The 19,693-nt window shown below is 51.4% G+C and overlaps 1 protein-coding gene across 1 annotated transcript in view; it reads left to right on the forward strand.

Annotated features, from left to right (window-relative positions):
- Positions 1-19,414, forward strand: part of LOC116958070 (uncharacterized) — a 49,896-nt gene extending 30,482 nt beyond the window's left edge. Inside the window, exons 4-7 of the mRNA XM_032980564.2 lie at positions 2,582-2,745; positions 4,098-4,360; positions 6,660-6,726; positions 17,461-19,414. Of these exons, the coding sequence (XP_032836455.2) occupies positions 2,582-2,745; positions 4,098-4,360; positions 6,660-6,726; positions 17,461-17,589 (623 nt within the window). The 3' untranslated portion in view covers positions 17,590-19,414. The remainder of the gene's footprint in view (positions 1-2,581; positions 2,746-4,097; positions 4,361-6,659; positions 6,727-17,460) is intronic.
- The last annotated feature ends 279 nt before the right edge of the window (positions 19,415-19,693 follow it).

The following is a 19,693-nucleotide window of genomic DNA, read 5'->3' on the forward strand; positions in this document are numbered from 1 at the left end:
TGTGTGTGTCTCTGTCTGTGTTAATGTGTCTCTGTGTGTCTCTGTCTGTGTGTGTCTCTGTCTGTGTTACCGTGTCTCTGTGTGTCTCTGTGTGTGTCTCTGTCTGTGTTAACGTGTCTCTGTCTGTGTGTGCGTGTCTCTGCGTGTGCAGGCCCCGTGCACAGCGTGTCTGTGTGTTTCTCTGTCTGTGTTAACGTGTCTCTGTGTGTGCGTGTCTCTGCGTGTGCAGGCACCGTGCACAGCGTGTCTGTGTGTGTCTCTGTCTGTGTGTGTCTCTGTCTGTGTTAACGTATCTCTGTGTGTGTTTCTGTCTGTGTTAACGTGTCTCTGCGTGTGCGTGTCTCTGCGTGTGCAGGCCCCGTGCACAGCGTGTCTGTGTGTGTCTCTGTCTGTGTTAACGTGTCTCTGTGTTAACGTGTCTCTGCGTGTGCGTGTCTCTGCGTGTGCAGGCCCCGTGCACACCGTGTCTGTGTGTGTATCTATCTGTGTTAATGTGTCTCTGCCTGTGTGTGCGTGTCTCTGCTTGTGCAGGCCCCGTGCACAGCGTGTCTGTGTGTGTCTCTTTCTGTGTGTGTCTCTGTGTTAACGTGTCTCTGTGTGTGTCTCTGTCTGTGTTAACGTGTCTCTGCCTGTGTGTGCGTGTCTCTGCGTGTGCAGGCCCCGTGCACAGCGTGTCTGTGTGTGTCTCTGTCTGTGTGTGTCTCTGTGTTAACGTGTCTCTGCGTGTGCGTGTCTCTGTGTTAACGTGTCTCTGCGTGTGCAGGCCCCGTGCACAGCGTGTCTGTGTGTGTCTCTTTCTGTGTTAACGTGTCTCTGCCTGCGTGTGCGTGTCTCTGCGTGTGCAGGCCCCGTGCACAGCGTGTCTGTGTGTCTCTGTGTTAACGTGTCTCTGTCTGTGTTAACGTGTCTCTGTGTTAACGTGTCTCTGTGTTAACGTGTCTCTGCGTGTGCTTGCCCCGTGCACAGCGTATCTGTATGTCTCTGTCTGTGTTAACGTGTCTCTGTGTGTCTCTGTCTGTGTGTGTCTCTGTCTGTGTTAACGTGTCTCTGTGTGTCTCTGTCTGTGTGTGTCTCTGTCTATGTTAACGTGTCTCTGTGTGTCTCTGTCTGTGTGTGCGTGTCTCTGTGTTAACGTGTCTCTGTGTGTCTCTGTCTGTGTGTGTCTCTGTCTGTGTTAACGTGTCTCTGTGTGTCTCTGTCTGTGTGTGTGTGTCTCTGTGTTAACGTGTCTCTGCGTGTGCAGGCCCCGTGCACAGCGTGTCTGTGCATGTCTCTGTCTGTGTGTGTCTCTGTGTGTGCGTGTCTCTGTGTTAACGTGTCTCTGCGTGTGCAGGCCCCGTGCACAGCGTGTCTGTGTGTGTCTCTGTCTGTGCGTGTCTCTGTGTTAACGTGTCTCTGTGTTAACGTGTCTCTGTGTTAACGTGTCTCTGTGTGTGTCTCTGTCTGTGTTAACGTGTCTCTGCGTGTGCGTGTCTCTGCGTGTGCAGGCCCCGTGCACAGCGTGTCTGTGTGTGTCTCTGTCCGTGTGTGTCTCTGTGTTAACGTGTCTCTGCGTGTACGTGTCTCTGCGTGTGCAGGCCCCGTGCACAGCGTGTCTGTGTGTGTCTCTGTCTGCGTGTGTCTCTGTCTGTGTTAACGTGTCTCTGTGTGTCTCTGTGTGTGTCTCTGTGTTAACGTGTCTCTGTCTGTGTTAACGTGTCTCTGCCTGTGTGTTAACGTGTCTCTGCGTGTGCAGGCCCCGTGCACAGCGTGTCTGTGTGTGTCTCTGTCTGTGTGTGTCTCTGTGTTAACGTGTCTCTGCGTGTGCAGGCCCCGTGCACAGCGTGTCTGTGTGTGTCTCTGTCTGTGTTAACGTGTCTCTGCCTGTGTTAACGTGTCTCTGCGTGTGCAGGCCCCGTGCACAGCGTGTCTGTGTGTGTCTCTGTGTTAACGCCTCTCTGTGTTAACGTGTCTCTGTCTGTGTTAACGTGTCTCTGCCTGTGTTAACGTGTCTCTGCGTGTGCAGGCCCCGTGCACAGCGTGTCTGTGTGTGTCTCTGTGTTAACGCCTCTCTGTGTTAACGTGTCTCTGTGTTAACGTGTCTCTGTGTTAACGTGTCTCTGTCTGTGTGTGTCTCTGTCTGTGTGTGTCTGTGTGTGTCTCTGTGTTAACGTGTCTCTGCGTGTGCAGGCCCCGTGCACAGCGTGTCTGTGTGTGTCTCTGTGTTAACGTGTCTCTGTCTGTGTTAACGTGTCTCTGCCTGTGTGTTAACGTGTCTCTGCGTGTGCAGGCCCCGTGCACAGCGTGTCTGTGTGTGTCTCTGTCTGTGTGTGTCTCTGTGTTAACGTGTCTCTGTCTGTGTTAACGTGTCTCTGCGTGTGCAGGCCCCGTGCACAGCGTGTCTGTGTGTGTCTCTGTCTGTGTGTCTCTGTGTTAACGTGTCTCTGTCTGTGTTAACGTGTCTTTGTCTGTGTGTGTGTCTCTGCGTGTGCAGGCCCCGTGCACACCGTGTCTGTGTGTGTCTCTGTCTGTGTGTCTCTGTGTTAACGTGTCTCTGTCTGTGTTAACGTGTCTCTGTGTGTGTGTGTCTCTGCGTGTGCAGGCCCCGTGCACAGCGTGTCTGTGCGCCCCGTGCCCTGCTCCCAGCTCTCGATGTCGTTCTTCGACCGCCTGACCACGTGCGGTGTGGCCCGTGGCGGGGGCCACCTCGTCAAGCGCCCCGACGAGGTGCTCGGAGGCTTCCTCGTCGCCGACCGACTGCGCAAGGTGAGGCCCAGGGGGCGGTGGTATTCGTAAGTGGGGGGTTGTGTTCGTAAGTAGGGGTGGTGTTCGTAAGTGGGGGGTTGTGTTCGTAAGTGGGGGTGGTGGTGTTCGTAAGTGGGGGGTTGTGTTCGTAAGTAGGGGTGGTGTTCGTAAGTGGGGGGTTGTGTTCGTAAGTGGGGGTGGTAGTGTTCGTAAGTGGGGGTGGTGGTGTTCGTAAGTGGGGGTGGTGTTCGTAAGTGGGGGTGGTGTTCGTAAGTGAGGGTGGTGTTCGTAAGTGGGGGTGGTGTTCGTAAGTGAGGGTGGTGTTCGTAAGTGGGGGTGGTGTTCGTAAGTGGGGGTGGTGGTGTTCGTAAGTGGGGGTGGTGGTGTTCGTAAGTGGGGGTGGTGTTCGTAAGTGGGGGTGGTGGTGTTCGTAAGTGAGGGTGGTGGTGTTCGTAAGTGGGGGTGGTGATGTTCGTAAGTGGGGGTCGTGTTCGTAAGTGGGGGTGGTGTTGTTCGAAGGTGGGGGTGGTGTTCGTAAGTGAGGGTGGTGGTGTTCGTAAGTGAGGGTGGTGTTCGTAAGTGAGGGTGGTGGTGTTCGTAAGTGGGGGTCGTGTTCGTAAGTGGGGGTATTGGTGTTCGTAAGTGGGGGTGGTGACGTTCGTAAGTGGGGGTGGGGTTCGTAAGTGGGGGTGGTAGTGTTCGTAAGTGGGGGTGTTCGTAAGTGGGGGTGGTGGTGTTCGTAAGTGGGGGTGGTGGTGTTTGTGTGGGGGTGGTGGTGTTCGTAAGTGGGGGTGGTGTTCGTAAGTGGGGGTGGTGTTTGTAAGTGGGGGTGGTGGCATTCGTAAGTGGGGGTGGTGTTCGTAAGTGGGGGTGGTGTTTGTAAGTGAGGGTGGTGTTCGTAAGTGGGGGTGGTGGTGTTCGTAATTGGGGGTGGTGGTGTTCGTAAGTGGGGGTGGTGGTGTTTGTGTGGGGGTGGTGGTGTTCGTAAGTGGGGGTGGTGGTGTTCGTAAGTGGGGGTGGTGTTCGTAAGTGGGGGTGGTGTTCGTAAGTGGGGGTGGTGGTGTTTGTGTGGGGGTGGTGGTGTTCGTAAGTGGGGGTGGTGGTGTTCGTAAGTGGGGGTGGTGTTCGTAAGTGGGGGTGGTGTTCGTAAGTGGGGGTGGTGGTGTTCGTAAGTGAGGGTGGTGTTCGTAAGTGGGGGTGGTGTTCGTAAGTGGGGTGGTGGTGTTCGTAAGTGAGGGTGGTGTTCGTAAGTGGGGGTGGTGGTGTTCGTAAGTGGGGGTGGTGTTCGTAAGTGAGGGTTGTGTTCACCACCGCCACCACCACCGCCACCACCGTCACCACGGTAACGCCGGTGCTGTGTGCACCCCCCGTAGCTGCTGCTGGCCGGTGGCGACGGCGTGGAGGTGGACGAGGGTGACGAGGAGGATGATGAGGAGGAGGATGAGGATGAGGAGGAGGATGAGGAGGATGAGGATGAGGAGGAGCGCTTCAAGGAGGTGTACAGCCCCGCGGAGCGCGACGAGTTCCTCTTCCGCCTCTTTGCCCACGTGTGCCTGGGCGGCGAGCTTTGCCAGTACGAGGAGGAGCTGGGGCCCTACCTCGCCGTGACCCGCCAACTCTACAAGCAGCTACTCAGGTGCCAGGGGACGTGCCCCACGCCACCAGCCCCAGGCCATGACCCTGACCCTGACCCTGACCCTACCTCGCCGTGACCCGCCAACTCTACAAGCAGCTACTCAGGTGCCAGGGGACGTGCCCCACGCCACCAGCCCTAGGCCATGACCCTGACCCTGACCCTACCTCGCCGTGACCCGCCAACTCTACAAGCAGCTACTCAGGTGCCAGGGGACGTGCCCCACGCCACCAGCCCTAGGCCATGACCCTGACCCTGACCCTGACCCTACCTCGCCGTGACCCGCCAACTCTACAAGCAGCTACTCAGGTGCCAGGGGACGTGCCCCACGCCACCAGCCCCAGGCCATGACCCTGACCCTGACCCCGACCCTGACCCTGACCCTGACCCTACCTCACCGTGACCCGCCAACTCTACAAGCAGCTACTCAGGTGCCAGGGGACGTGCCCCACGCCACCAGCCCTAGGCCATGACCCATGACCCTGACCCTGACCCTGACCCTACCTCGCCGTGACCCGCCAACTCTACAAGCAGCTACTCAGGTGCCAGGGGACGTGCCCCACGCCACCAGCCCCAGGCCATGACCCTGACCCTGACCCCGACCCTGACCCTGACCCTACCTCGCCGTGACCCGCCAACTCTACAAGCAGCTACTCAGGTGCCAGGGGACGTGCCCCACGCCACCAGCCCCAGGCCATGACCCTGACCCTGACCCCGACCCTGACCCTGACCCTACCTCGCCGTGACCCGCCAACTCTACAAGCAGCTACTCAGGTGCCAGGGGACGTGCCCCACGCCACCAGCCCTAGGCCATGACCCATGACCCTGACCCCGACCCTGACCCTGACCATGACATGCCCCCGTCCCTGACCCTGAACCTAACCCTGACCCTAACTCGGACCAAACCCTAACTCTAACCCTAACCCTGAAGCTAACCCTGACCCGACCCTGACCTAGACCCTGACCGTGTCTCTGTGTGTGTGTCTCACCGTGTCTCTGTGTGTGTCTCAACGTGTCTCTGTGTGTGTCTCACCGTGTCTCTGTGTGTGTCTCACCGTGTCTCTGTGTGTGTCTCACTGTGTCTCTGTGTGTGTGTCTCACCGTGTCTCTGTGTGTGTCTCACTGTGTCTCTGTGTGTGTCTCACCGTGTCTCTGTGTGTGTCTCACTGTGTCTCTGTGTGTGTCTCACTGTGTCTCTGTGTGTGTCTCACCGTGTCTCTGTGTGTGTGTCTCACTGTCTCTGTGTGTGTGTCTCACTGTGTCTCTGTGTGTGTGTCTCACCGTGTGTCTGTGTGTGTGTCTCACCGTGTCTCTGTGTGTGTGTCTCACTGTCTCTGTGTGTGTGTCTCACCGTGTCTCTGTGTGTGTCTCACTGTGTCTCTGTGTGTGTGTCTCACTGTGTCTCTGTGTGTGTCTCACTGAGTCTCTGTGTGTGTGTAACTGTGTCTCTGTGTGTGTCTCACCGTGTCTCTGTGTGTGTGTCTCACTGTGTCTCTGTGTGTGTCTCACTGTGTCTCTGTGTGTGTCTCACCGTGTCTCTGTGTGTGTCTCACTGTGTCTCTGTGTGTGTGTCTCACTGTGTCTCTGTGTGTGTCTCACCGTGTCTCTGTGTGTGTGTCTCACTGTGTCTCTGTGTGTGTCACTGTGTCTCTGTGTGTGTGTCTCACTGTGTCTCTGTGTGTGTCTCACTGTGTCTCTGTGTGTGTGTCTCACTGTGTCTCTGTGTGTGTCTCACTGTGTCTCTGTGTGTGTCTCACCGTGTTTCTGTGTGTGTCTCACTGTGTCTCTGTATGTGTCTCACTGTGTCTCTGTGTGTGTCTCACTGTGTCTCTGTGTGTGTCTCACTGTGTCTGTGTGTGTGTGTCTCACCGTGTCTCTGTGTGTGTCTCACTGTGTCTCTGTGTGTGTCTCACCGTGTCTCACCGTGTCTCACTGTGTCTCTGTGTGTGTGGCTCACCGTGTCTCTCTGTGTGTCTCACCGTGTCTCACCGTGTCTCACTATGTCTCTGTGTGTGGCTCGCCGTGTCTCTGTGTGTGTCTCACCGTGTCTCTGTGTGTGTGTCTCACTGTGTCTCTGTGTGTGTGTCTCACTGTGTCTCTGTGTGTGTGTCTCACTGTGTCTCTGTGTCTGTCTCACTGTGTCTGTGTGTGTGTGTCTCACCGTGTCTCTGTGTGTGTCTCACTGTGTCTCTGTGTGTGTCTCACTGTGTCTCTGTGTGTGTCTCACCGTGTCTCTGTGTGTGTCTCACCGTGTCTCTGTGTGTGTCTCACCGTGTCTCTGTGTGTGTCTCACCGTGTCCAGCGTCCACAAAGACCCCCGATCAGGACAGCTGCGCATCACATCCCATGTCTACAAGATATCAGCCTTCGTGAGTGACCACACACACACATACTGCTACCTGTTACACCACAGCCATCTTCACCCTCCACGTCTACAACACATCAGCCTTCGTGAGTGACTACACACACACATCCTGCTGGCTGTTACATCACAGCCATCATCACCCCCCACGTCTACAAGATATCAGCCTTCGTGAGTGACTACACACACACACATCCTGATGCCTGTTACACCACAGCCATCATCACCCTCCACGTCTACAAGATATCAGCCTTCGTGAGTGACTACACACACACATCCTGCTACCTGTTACACCACAGCCATCTTCACCCTCCACGTCTACAACACATCAGCCTTCGTGAGTGACTACACACACACACATACTGCTGCCTGTTACACCACAGCCATCTTCACCCTCCACGTCACATCAGCCTTCGTGAGTGACTACACACACACACATACTGCTGCCTGTTACACCACAGCCATCTTCACCCTCCACGTCTACAAGATATCAGCCTTTGTGAGTGACTACACACACACATACTGCTGCCTGTTACACCACAGCCATCTTCACCCACCACGTCTACAACACATCAGCCTTCGTGAGTGACTACACACACACATACTGCTGTCTGTTACACCACAGCCATCTTCACCCTCCACGTCTACAACACATCAGCCTTCGTGAGTGACTACACACACACATACTGCTACCTGTTACACCACAGCCATCATCACCCTCCACGTCTACAACACATCAGCCTTCGTGAGTGACTACACACACACATACTGCTACCTGTTACACCACAGCCGTCATCACCCTCCACGTCTACAACACATCAGCCTTCGTGAGTGACTACACACACACATCCTGATGCCTGTTACACCACAGCCATCTTCACCCTCCACGTCTACAACACATCAGCCTTCGTGAGTGACTACACACACACACACACATCCTGCTACCTGTTACACCACAGCCATCATCACCCTCCACGTCTACAACACATCAGCCTTCGTGAGTGACTACACACACACACATCCTGTTGCCTGTTACACCACAGCCATCATCACCCACCACGTCACATCAGCCTTCGTGAGTGACTACACACACACATCCTGATGCCTGTTACACCACAGCCATCTTCACCCTCCACGTCTACAACACATCAGCCTTCGTGAGTGACTACACACACACATATCCTGCTGCCTGTTACACCACAGCCATCTTCACCCTCCACGTCTACAACACATCAGCCTTCTTGAGTGACTACACACACACATACTGCTGCCTGTTACACCACAGCCATCATCACCCTCCATGTCTACAACACATCAGCCTTCGTGAGTGACTACACACACACATACTGCTGCCTGTTACACCACAGCCATCATCACTCTCCACGTCTACAACACATCAGCCTTCGTGAGTGACTACACACACACACATACTGCTGCCTGTTACACCACAGCCATCTTCACCCTCCACGTCTACAACACATCAGCCTACGTGAGTGACTACACACACACACATACTGCTTCTGTTACACCACAGCCATCATCACCCTCCACGTCTACAACACATCAGCCTTCGTGAGTGACTACACACACACATCCTGATGCCTGTTACACCACAGCCATCTTCACCCTCCACGTCTACAACACATCAGCCTTCGTGAGTGACTACACACACACATATCCTGCTGCCTGTTACACCACAGCCATCTTCACCCTCCACGTCTACAACACATCAGCCTTCTTGAGTGACTACACACACACATACTGCTGCCTGTTACACCACAGCCATCATCACCCTCCATGTCTACAACACATCAGCCTTCGTGAGTGACTACACACACACATACTGCTGCCTGTTACACCACAGCCATCATCACTCTCCACATCTACAACACATCAGCCTTCGTGAGTGACTACACACACACACATACTGCTGCCTGTTACACCACAGCCATCTTCACCCTCCACGTCTACAACACATCAGCCTACGTGAGTGACTACACACACACACATACTGCTTCTGTTACACCACAGCCATCATCACCCTCCACGTCTACAACACATCAGCCTTCGTGAGTGACTACACACACACATACTGCTCCCTGTTACACCACAGCCATCTTCACCCTCCACGTCTACAACACATCAGCCTTCGTGAGTGACTACACACACACATACTGCTGCCTGTTACACCACAGCCATCATCACCCTCCACGTCTACAACACATCAGCCTTCGTGAGTGACTACACACACACATACTGCTGCCTGTTACACCACAGCCATCTTCACCCTCCACGTCTACAACACATCAGCCTTCGTGAGTGACTACACACACAGACACATCCTGATGCCTGTTACACCACAGCCATCATCACCCTCCACGTCTACAACACATCAGCCTTCGTGAGTGACTACACACACACACATCCTGCTGCCTGTTACACCACAGCCATCATCACCCACCACGTCACATCAGCCTTCGTGAGTGACTACACACACACATCCTGATGCCTGTTACACCACAGCCATCTTCACCCCCCACGTCTACAACACATCAGCCTTCGTGAGTGACTACACACACACACATATCCTGCTGCCTGTTACACCACAGCCATCTTCACCCTCCACGTCTACAACACATCAGCCTTCTTGAGTGACTACACACACACATACTGCTGCCTGTTACACCACAGCCATCATCACCCTCCATGTCTACAACACATCAGCCTTCGTGAGTGACTACACACACACATACTGCTGCCTGTTACACCACAGCCATCATCACCCTCCATGTCTACAACACATCAGCCTTCTTGAGTGACTACACACACACATACTGCTGCCTGTTACACCACAGCCATCATCACCCTCCACGTCTACAACACATCAGCCTTCGTGAGTGACTACACACACATACTGCTGCCTGTTACACCACAGCCATCTTCACCCTCCACGTCTACAACACATCAGCCTTCGTGAGTGACTACACACACATTCTGCTGCCTGTTACACCACAGCCATCTTCACCCTCCACGTCTACAACACATCAGCCTTCGTGAGTGACTACACACACACATACTGCTGCCTGTTACACCACAGCCATCATCACTCTCCACGTCTACAACACATCAGCCTTCGTGAGTGACTACACACACACACATACTGCTGCCTGTTACACCACAGCCATCTTCACCCTTCACGTCTACAACACATCAGCCTACGTGAGTGACTACACACACACACATACTGCTTCTGTTACACCACAGCCATCATCACCCTCCACGTCTACAACACATCAGCCTTCGTGAGTGACTACACACACACATACTGCTCCCTGTTACACCACAGCCATCTTCACCCTCCACGTCTACAACACATCAGCCTTCGTGAGTGACTACACACACACATACTGCTGCCTGTTACACCACAGCCATCATCACCCTCCACGTCTACAACACATCAGCCTTCGTGAGTGACTACACACACACACATACTGCTGCCTGTTACACCACAGCCATCTTCACCCTCCACGTCTACAACACATCAGCCTTCGTGAGTGACTACACACACAGACACATCCTGATGCCTGTTACACCACAGCCATCATCACCCTCCACGTCTACAACACATCAGCCTTCGTGAGTGACTACACACACACACATCCTGATGCCTGTTACACCACAGCCATCTTCACCCTCCACGTCTACAACACATCAGCATTCGTGAGTGACTACACACACACACATCCTGATGCCTGTTACACCACAGCCATCTTCACCCTCCACGTCTACAACACATCAGCCTTCGTGAGTGACTACACACACACATACTGCTGCCTGTTACACCACAGCCATCATCACCCTCCACGTCTACAACACATCAGCCTTCGTGAGTGACTACACACACACATACTGCTGCCTGTTACACCACAGCCATCATCACCCCCCACGTCTACAACACATCAGCCTTGGTGAGTGACTACACACACACACATACTGCTGCCTGTTACACCACAGCCATCTTCACCCTCCACGTCTACAACACATCAGCCTTCGTGAGTGACTACACACACACCCATCCTGTTGCCTGTTACACCACAGCCATCATCACCCTCCACGTCTACAACACATCAGCCTTCGTGAGTGACTACACACACACATACTGCTACCTGTTACACCACAGCCATCATCACCCTCATCGTCACATCAGCCTTCATGAGTGACTACACACACACACAACACAGCCATCTTCACCCCCCACGTCTACAACACATCAGCCTTCGTGAGTGACTACACACACACATTCTGTTGCCTGTTACACCACAGCCATCTTCACCCTCCACGTCTACAACACATCAGCCTTCATGAGTGACTACACACACACACATACTGCTGCCTGTTACACCACAGCCATCTTCACCCTCCACGTCTACAACACATCAGCCTTCGTGAGTGACTACACACACACATACTGCTGCCTGTTACACCACAGCCATCTTCACCCACCACGTCTACAACACATCAGCCTTCGTGAGTGACTACACACACACACATACTGCTGCCTGTTACACCACAGCCATCTTCACCCTCCACATCTACAACACATCAGCCTTCGTGAGTGACTACACACACACACACACTGCTGCCTGTTACACCACAGCCATCTTCACCCTCCACGTCTACAACACATCAGCCTTCGTGAGTGACTACACACACACACACATACTGCTGCCTGTTACACCACAGCCATCATCACCCTCCACGTCTACAACACATCAGCCTTCGTGAGTGACTACACACACACACACATACTGCTGCCTGTTACACCACAGCCTTCTTCACCCTCCACGTCCACAACACATCAGCCTTCGTGAGTGACTACACACACACACATATCCTGCTGCCTGTTACACCACAGCCATCTTCACCCTCCACGTCTACAACACATCAGCCTTCTTGAGTGACTACACACACACATACTGCTGCCTGTTACACCACAGCCATCATCACCCTCCATGTCTACAACACATCAGCCTTCGTGAGTGACTACACACACACATACTGCTGCCTGTTACACCACAGCCATCATCACCCTCCACGTCTACAACACATCAGCCTTCGTGAGTGACTACACACACATACTGCTGCCTGTTACACCACAGCCATCTTCACCCTCCACGTCTACAACACATCAGCCTTCGTGAGGGACTACACACACATTCTGCTGCCTGTTACACCACAGCCATCTTCACCCTCCACGTCTACAACACATCAGCCTTCGTGAGTGACTACACACACACATTCTGTTGCCTGTTACACCACAGCCATCTTCACCCTCCACGTCTATAACACATCAGCCTTCGTGAGTGACTACACACACACACATACTGCTGCCTGTTACACCACAGCCATCTTCACCCTCCACGTCTACAACACATCAGCCTTCGTGAGTGACTACACACACACATACTGCTGCCTGTTACACCACAGCCATCTTCACCCACCACGTCTACAACACATCAGCCTTCGTGAGTGACTACACACACACACATACTGCTGCCTGTTACACCACAGCCATCTTCACCCTCCACATCTACAACACATCAGCCTTCGTGAGTGACTACACACACACACACTGCTGCCTGTTACACCACAGCCATCTTCACCCTCCACGTCTACAACACATCAGCCTTCGTGAGTGACTACACACACACACACATACTGCTGCCTGTTACACCACAGCCATCATCACCCTCCACGTCGACAACACATCAGCCTTCGTGAGTGACTACACACACACACACACATACTGCTGCCTGTTACACCACAGCCATCTTCACCCTCTACGTCCACAACACATCAGCCTTCGTGAGTGACTACACACACACACATATCCTGCTGCCTGTTACACCACAGCCATCTTCACCCTCCACGTCTACAACACATCAGCCTTCTTGAGTGACTACACACACACATACTGCTGCCTGTTACACCACAGCCATCATCACCCTCCACGTCGACAACACATCAGCCTTCGTGAGTGACTACACACACACACACATACTGCTGCCTGTTACACCACAGCCATCTTCACCCTCCACGTCCACAACACATCAGCCTTCGTGAGTGACTACACACACACACATATCCTGCTGCCTGTTACACCACAGCCATCTTCACCCTCCACGTCTACAACACATCAGCCTTCTTGAGTGACTACACACACACATACTGCTGCCTGTTACACCACAGCCATCATCACCCTCCATGTCTACAACACATCAGCCTTCGTGAGTGACTACACACACACATACTGCTGCCTGTTACACCACAGCCATCATCACCCTCCACGTCTACAACACATCAGCCTTCGTGAGTGACTACACACACATACTGCTGCCTGTTACACCACAGCCATCTTCACCCTCCACGTCTACAACACATCAGCCTTCGTGAGGGACTACACACACATTCTGCTGCCTGTTACACCACAGCCATCTTCACCCTCCACGTCTACAACACATCAGCCTTCGTGAGTGACTACACACACACATACTGCTGCCTGTTACACCACAGCCATCTTCACCCTCCACGTCTACAACACATCAGCCTTCGTGAGTGACTACACACACACACACATACTGCTACTTGTTACACCACAGCCATCATCACTCTCCACGTCTACAAAACATCAGCCTTCGTGAGTGACTACACACACACACATACTGCTGCCTGTTACACCACAGCCATCTTCACCCCCCACGTCTACAACACATCAGCCTTCGTGAGTGACTACACACACACATCCTGATGCCTGTTACACCACAGCCATCATCACCCTCCACGTCTACAACACATCAGCCTACGTGAGTGACTACACACACACACATACTGCTTCCTGTTACACCACAGCCATCTTCACCCTCCACGTCTACAACACATCAGCCTTCGTGAGTGACTACACACACAGACACATCCTGATGCCTGTTACACCACAGCCATCATCACCCTCCACGTCTACAACACATCAGCCTTCGTGAGTGACTACACACACACACATCCTGATGCCTGTTACACCACAGCCATCTTCACCCTCCACGTCTACAACACATCAGCATTCGTGAGTGACTACACACACACACATCCTGATGCCTGTTACACCACAGCCATCTTCACCCTCCACGTCTACAACACATCAGCCTTCGTGAGTGACTACACACACACATACTGCTGCCTGTTACACCACAGCCATCATCACCCTCCACGTCTACAACACATCAGCCTTTGTGAGTGACTACACACACACATACTGCTGCCTGTTACACCACAGCCATCATCACCCCCCACGTCTACAACACATCAGCCTTCGTGAGTGACTACACACACACACATACTGCTGCCTGTTACACCACAGCCATCTTCACCCTCCACGTCTACAACACATCAGCCTTCGTGAGTGACTACACACACACCCATCCTGTTGCCTGTTACACCACAGCCATCATCACCCTCCACGTCTACAACACATCAGCCTTCGTGAGTGACTACACACACACATACTGCTACCTGTTACACCACAGCCATCATCACCCTCATCGTCACATCAGCCTTCATGAGTGACTACACACACACACAACACAGCCATCTTCACCCCCCACGTCTACAACACATCAGCCTTCGTGAGTGACTACACACACACATTCTGTTGCCTGTTACACCACAGCCATCTTCACCCTCCACGTCTACAACACATCAGCCTTCGTGAGTGACTACACACACACACATACTGCTGCCTGTTACACCACAGCCATCTTCACCCTCCACGTCTACAACACATCAGCCTTCGTGAGTGACTACACACACACATACTGCTGCCTGTTACACCACAGCCATCTTCACCCACCACGTCTACAACACATCAGCCTTCGTGAGTGACTACACACACACACATACTGCTGCCTGTTACACCACAGCCATCTTCACCCTCCACATCTACAACACATCAGCCTTCGTGAGTGACTACACACACACACACACTGCTGCCTGTTACACCACAGCCATCTTCACCCTCCACGTCTACAACACATCAGCCTTCGTGAGTGACTACACACACACACACATACTGCTGCCTGTTACACCACAGCCATCATCACCCTCCACGTCTACAACACATCAGCCTTCGTGAGTGACTACACACACACACACACATACTGCTGCCTGTTACACCACAGCCATCTTCACCCTCCACGTCCACAACACATCAGCCTTCGTGAGTGACTACACACACACACATATCCTGCTGCCTGTTACACCAAAGCCATCTTCACCCTCCACGTCTACAACACATCAGCCTTCTTGAGTGACTACACACACACATACTGCTGCCTGTTACACCACAGCCATCATCACCCTCCATGTCTACAACACATCAGCCTTCGTGAGTGACTACACACACACATACTGCTGCCTGTTACACCACAGCCATCATCACCCTCCACGTCTACAACACATCAGCCTTCGTGAGTGACTACACACACATACTGCTGCCTGTTACACCACAGCCATCTTCACCCTCCACGTCTACAACACATCAGCCTTCGTGAGGGACTACACACACATTCTGCTGCCTGTTACACCACAGCCATCTTCACCCTCCACGTCTACAACACATCAGCCTTCGTGAGTGACTACACACACACATTCTGTTGCCTGTTACACCACAGCCATCTTCACCCTCCACGTCTACAACACATCAGCCTTCGTGAGTGACTACACACACACACATACTGCTGCCTGTTACACCACAGCCATCTTCACCCTCCACGTCTACAACACATCAGCCTTCGTGAGTGACTACACACACACATACTGCTGCCTGTTACACCACAGCCATCTTCACCCACCACGTCTACAACACATCAGCCTTCGTGAGTGACTACACACACACACATACTGCTGCCTGTTACACCACAGCCATCTTCACCCTCCACATCTACAACACATCAGCCTTCGTGAGTGACTACACACACACACACACTGCTGCCTGTTACACCACAGCCATCTTCACCCTCCACGTCTACAACACATCAGCCTTCGTGAGTGACTACACACACACACACATACTGCTGCCTGTTACACCACAGCCATCATCACCCTCCACGTCTACAACACATCAGCCTTCGTGAGTGACTACACACACACACACACATACTGCTGCCTGTTACACCACAGCCATCTTCACCCTCCACGTCCACAACACATCAGCCTTCGTGAGTGACTACACACACACACATATCCTGCTGCCTGTTACACCACAGCCATCTTCACCCTCCACGTCTACAACACATCAGCCTTCTTGAGTGACTACACACACACATACTGCTGCCTGTTACACCACAGCCATCATCACCCTCCATGTCTACAACACATCAGCCTTCGTGAGTGACTACACACACACATACTGCTGCCTGTTACACCACAGCCATCATCACCCTCCACGTCTACAACACATCAGCCTTCGTGAGTGACTACACACACATACTGCTGCCTGTTACACCACAGCCATCTTCACCCTCCACGTCTACAACACATCAGCCTTCGTGAGGGACTACACACACATTCTGCTGCCTGTTACACCACAGCCATCTTCACCCTCCACGTCTACAACACATCAGCCTTCGTGAGTGACTACACACACACATTCTGTTGCCTGTTACACCACAGCCATCTTCACCCTCCACGTCTACAACACATCAGCCTTCGTGAGTGACTACACACACACACATACTGCTGCCTGTTACACCACAGCCATCATCACCCTCCACGTCTACAACACATCAGCCTTCGTGAGTGACTACACACACACATCCTACTGCCTGTTACACCACAGCCATCTTCACCCTCCACGTCTACAACACATCAGCCATGATTCATCTGCTTCTGGATTAAGGCCTCACATTCCCACCACAATCAACGACTCGTGATCACCCCCATGCATTGTTGTTCTGGTTCTTGTGGTGGTTGATGTGGTGGTTGTGGTGGTTGTTGTTGTGGTGGTTGTTGTTGTTGTGGTTGATGTGGTGGTGGTTTTTGTTGTTGTGGATGTTGTGGTGGCTGCTGTTGTGGTTGTGGTGGTTGATGTTGTGGTTGATGTGCTTGTTATGGTTGTTGTTATTCATAATCTTAGTTCTTTCGGTAAAGTCACGTTGAAGGGAAACAATAAAATAATAAAATATATATAAATAAAAAAATTCTCACGACGTTTCGACCATAAAATGGTTGTTGTTGTTGTTGTTTTTGTGTTTGTTGTTGTGTTTGTTGTTGTGATTGTTGTTGTGAGGATTGTTGTTGTTGTGGTTGTTGTTGTGATTGTTATTGTTGTTGTAATTGTTGTTGTGATTGTTGTTGTTGTGATTGTTGTTGTGATTGTTGTTGTGATTGTTGTTTTTGTGTTTGTTGTTGTGTTTGTTGTTGTGATTGTTGTTGTTGTGAGGATTGTTGTTGTTGTGGGTGTTGTTGTTATTGTGGTTGTTGTGATTGTTATTGTTGTTGTTATTGTTGTTGTGATTGTTGTTGTGATTGTTGTTGTGATTGTTGTTGTGATTGCTGTTGTTGTGATTGTTGTTGTGTTTGTTGTGATTGTTGTTGTGATTGTTGTGATTGTTGTTGTTGTGATTGTTGTTGTGATTGTTGTTGTTGTGATTGTTGTTGTGATTGTTGTTGTTGTGATTGTTGTTGTTGTCAGGATGAGCAGGGCCGGTGCGTCTACCCCGGCGCCACTCCTCACCCCCAGACGTTCAGCTACCTGGTGGTGGACCCTGGCCGGAGAGTCCTTCACTTGCTCCACCACTCGTACGGAGTCAACCTTCACTAGCACACAGAGAGTCACCCTCCTACACACACACAGAGTCACTCTCCTACACACACACAGAGTCACCCTCCTAAACACACACAGAGTCACCCTCCTACACACAGAGAGTCACCCTCCTACACACAGAGTCACCCTCCTACACACACACAGAGTCACCCTCCTACACGCACAGAGTCACCCTCCTACACACACTCAGAGTCACCCTCCTACACACACTCAGAGTCACCCTCCTACACACAGAGTCACCCTCCTACACACACTCAGAGTCACCCTCCTACACACACACAGAGTCACCCTCCTACACTCAGAGTCACCCTCCTACACACAGAGTCACCCTCCTACACACAGAGTCACCCTCCTACACTCACTCAGAGTCACCCTCCTACACACACTCAGAGTCACCCTCCTACACACAGAGTCACCCTCCTACACACAGAGTCACCCTCCTACACACACACAGAGTCACCCTCCTACACACAGAGTCACCCTCCTACACACACACAGAGTCACCCTCCTACACACAGAGTCACCCTCCTACACACACACAGAGTCACCCTCCTACACACAGAGTCACCCTCCTACACTCAGAGTCATCCTGCTACACTCAGAGTCACCCTCCTACACTCACTCACAGAGTCACCCTCCTACACTCACTCAAAGAGTCACCCTGCTACACACAGAGTCACCCTCCTACACACAGAGTCACCCTCCTACACACACTCAGAGTCACCCTCCTACACTCAGAGTCACCCTCCTACACACACACAGAGTCACCCTCCTACACACACACAGAGTCACCCTCCTACACACAGAGTCACCCTCCTACACTCAGAGTCACCCTCCTACACTCACTCACAGAGTCACCCTCCTACACTCAGAGTCACCCTGTTGTTGTTTGTTGTCTATTGTTGTTTATTGTTGTTGCTGTTTATTTTTGTGTATTGTTGTTGTTGGTTGTTGATGTTGGTTGTTGTTGTTGTTGATGTTTATGGTTCTTTATTGTTGTTTATTGTTGTTGTTTGTTGATGTTTGTTGTTGTTGATGTTTATTGTTGTTTATTGTTGTTGTTTATTGTTGTTCATTGTTGTTGTTTATTGTTGTTGTTGTTCATTGTTGTTTATTGTTGTTTATTGTTTATTGTTCTTTATTGTTGTTTATTGTTGTTGTTTATTGTTGTTTATTGTTGTTGTTGTTTATTGTTGTTTATTGTTTATTGTTGTTTGTTGTTGGTGTTTATTGTTGTTGGTGTTTATTGTTGTTGTTTATTGTTGTTTATTGTTGTTTATTGTTGTTTATTGTTGTTGTTTATTGTTGTTTATTGTTGTTGTTGGTGTTTATTGTTGTTTATTGTTGTTGTTTATTGTTGTTGTTCATTGTTGTTTATTGTTTATTGTTGTTTGTTGTTGGTGTTTATTGTTGTTGTTTGTTGTTGGTGTTTATTGTTGTTTTTTATTGTTGTTTATTGTTGTTGTTTATTGTTGTTTATTGTTGTTGTTTATTGTTGTTTATTGTTGTTGTTTATTGTTTATTGTTGTTTGTTGTTGGTGTTTATTGTTGTTGTTTGTTGTTGGTGTTTATTGTTGTTGTTTGTTGTTGGTGTTTATTGTTGTTGTTTATTGTTGTTTATTGTTGTTTATTGTTGTTTATTGTTGTTGTTTATTGTTGTTTATTGTTGTTGTTGGTGTTTATTGTTTATTGTTGATGTTGATGTTGTTATCAATGTCTGACCTTGTGCCCCGTACTTGAACATCACGTGACGAAGAGCTTCATGGCACTTCAGATTCCCTCCTCCTGCTGCAGTCGAAATGAATAAAGATTCTGATTGTGACGAGAGACTCGGTGTGCAATCATCATCATCATCATGATTGTCATCATCATGATTGTATGACGAGAGACTCGGTGTGCAATCATCATCATCATGATTGTGTGACGAGAGACTCGGTGTGCAATCATCATCATCATCATGATTGTGTGACGAGAGACTCGGTGTGCAATCATCATCATCATGGTGGCTATGAGATGTTGACTACCTCGCCCGGTGTACAGGAGGTCGTGGGTTAGATCCCGATCCTCACGATGCCTGCTGCTGCTGCTGCTGTAAATGTGG

The sequence above is a fragment of the Petromyzon marinus genome, assembly GCF_048934315.1.
Source record: "Petromyzon marinus isolate PM22_M1 ecotype Great Lakes invasive population chromosome 70 unlocalized genomic scaffold, UKy_Petmar_22M1.pri1.0 chr70_unloc.4, whole genome shotgun sequence".
Taxonomy (NCBI): Eukaryota; Metazoa; Chordata; class Hyperoartia; order Petromyzontiformes; family Petromyzontidae; genus Petromyzon; species Petromyzon marinus.